This window comes from Portunus trituberculatus, chromosome 25 (assembly GCF_017591435.1).
Source record: "Portunus trituberculatus isolate SZX2019 chromosome 25, ASM1759143v1, whole genome shotgun sequence".
In the NCBI taxonomy this organism is placed as follows: Eukaryota; Metazoa; Arthropoda; class Malacostraca; order Decapoda; family Portunidae; genus Portunus; species Portunus trituberculatus.
In genome coordinates, this window is record NC_059279.1 from 11,832,443 (window position 1) to 11,834,942 (window position 2,500).

Genomic DNA, 2,500 nt, shown 5'->3' on the forward strand with positions numbered 1-2,500 from the left:
TATATATATATATATATATATATATATATATATATATATATATATATATATATATATATATATATATATATATATATATATATATATATATATATATATATATATATATATATATATATATGTGTGTGTGTGTGTGTGTGTGTGTGTGTGTGTGTGTGTGTGTGTGTGTGTGTGTGTGTGTGTGTGTGTGTGTGTGTGTGTGTGTGTGTGTGTGTGTGTGGTGTGTGTGTGTGTGTGTGTGTGTGTGCCGCGCTGCACGCACACGCACCTACATACGCACTTAAGCACGCGCACACACACACACACGCCCGGTAGCTCAGTGGTTAGAGCGCTGGCTTCACAAGCCAGAGGACCGGGGTTCGATTCCCCGGCCGGATGGAGATATTTGGGTGTGTCTCCTTTCACGTGTAGTCCCCGTTCACCTAGCAGTGAGTAGGTACGGGATGTAAATCGAGGAGTTGTGACCTTGTTGTCCTAGTGTGTGGTGTGTGCCTGGTCTCAGGCCTATCCGAAGATCGGAAATAATGAGCTCTGAGCTCGTTCCGTAGGGTAACGTCTGGCTGTCTCGTCAGAGACTGCAGCAGATCAAACAGTGAAACACACACACACACACACACACACACACACACACACACACACCTGCTGCCTAGAGTGATATACTGTGACAGGTCTGTGAGAAGCAATATCATTAATGTCAACACTGACGGCCGCTGATTCCACCACACACACGTACTATTGCCAGAACTAACCTACTAGAATAAGAAATGCATGAATGAAAAAGAGAAACTGGTGGACTATTTTACCAGCATGTTAACCCCTTCAATACCGTGACACATTTTTATCATGAGATTTGTGTACGATTAGACCATTTTATTGACATTAGAAAGGGTCTATAGAGGTAAGAAGATGAATCACCAGTCTTTACTATTTCAATCCCTGACGTAAGTTTCTGAAGATGCATAAAATCACCAAACAGTAAGCAGAATGAATATGAAAACGCGACATTGTACTCTAGGGGGTAAAAAGTGTTAAATCCTCAGGTAAAGATCTCCAAGACACTGTTTTATGTTTTCATCAGGTTCAAGTTTTCTTAACCGTACATCCCCCGAGGCCCAGGCGAGGCGCGGCCACGACCATCAGTGAGTGACGTACAGTGATATCCTCCAGCTCTGGCACCTGTCGCAAGCGTCCGTCACAGTCATGTCTCAGCTAAACGTGGTAACTTGCCTGTTTATCTTTTTTTTCTATCTTTTTTGTGTGTGTGTGCCCGCGCGCGCTTGCTCCACCTGCTTGTTGTGCGTTGCCGTCATAGCAAAGTCAAATCTTATTAAAGAAAAGCAAAATCTAAAAAGTTAATTTCATTACAGAAAAAAGAAATGCAGCAACGTAACTCCTAACAGAAATCAAACGCTGGCGCAAAGAAAAATAAAATAAATAAATGAAAAGGCATCTCGTCTGTCATGAAAGGCTTGGATATCAAATGCGCCTCAGGATGAAGTTACATTGTCAACAAGACTGATAGAACCACAAACGCCTCACTCCACTCTGCCGGACACCACCTCACCCATTTTTGTTCAATTACAATAACTAACTTCCACACTTCTTAACAGAGACCTCTCCACCTCTTGACTGCTGTGGCTTCTCTTCGCGCTGAACAGAACAAGCAGATGCAAGGGAAGAATGTCCTTCCTAAACACTCCTGGCAGCAAAAGGAGCGACTCACTAGATTCAACCTTACACTATCGGTAGTTTTACATTTTTCCTCAGTAACATCAACTAGGATTACTTAAGTGAAGTAATAAGTACCACACATATTCACCTCCATTCCTCCCGCGTCCGCACTCCACATGGCTATTTTCTCTCCTTCCTATTTGTCCACCTTTATCTTATTTGTAAACTCTGGAACTCACTGCCAATTTCTATACTTCCTTCTAGTGCAAGAGTTATCCACTGTTCTCAATCATTCATCTCTTATTTGTAAATTCTGGAACTCCCTGCCTGCTTCTATATTTCCTCCTAGCGCAAGAGTTATCCAGTGATCTCAATCATTCATCTCTTTTACTTGAAATTCTGGAACTCACTGCCTACTTCTATACTTCCTCCTAGTGCAAGAATTATCCAGTGCTATCAATCATTCATCTATTATTTGTCAGTGCTATCAATCATTCATCTATTATTTGTAAATTCTGGAGCTCCCTGCTTGCTTCTATATTTCCTCTTAACTTTGACTACAAACGTTTGAAGAAGGAAGGTTTACGACTGCACGCAGTAGTGACTGGCATCATCAGCCGACTTTTACCAGGCTTTATTGTTGCCCATCGCCAGAGCCTCTCTTATATAGGGAAAAAAAAATCAGGTATAGAGTTCAAATCATCAGTACGAGGATTAGATAATTTGCTAGGCCGTCAAGTAAGCAATGGAGTAAAGCATTAACCTACAGCGCAGAGGCAAAGAAGCGAGGAAGCAACAGAAACAACACATGAACTTACGGATACTTCAT

The 2,500-nt window shown here is 41.7% G+C and overlaps 1 protein-coding gene across 1 annotated transcript in view; it reads right to left on the reverse strand.

Moving 5' to 3' along the window:
* Positions 1 to 923: 923 nt before the first annotated feature.
* The window catches only part of LOC123508654 (RNA/RNP complex-1-interacting phosphatase homolog), a 9,742-nt gene continuing 8,165 nt past the window's right edge, over positions 924 to 2,500 (reverse strand). The window contains exon 4 of the mRNA XM_045262498.1: positions 924 to 2,500. This exon is cut by the window's right edge and continues 299 nt beyond it. Coding sequence (XP_045118433.1) covers positions 2,486 to 2,500 — 15 coding nt within the window. The 3' untranslated portion in view covers positions 924 to 2,485.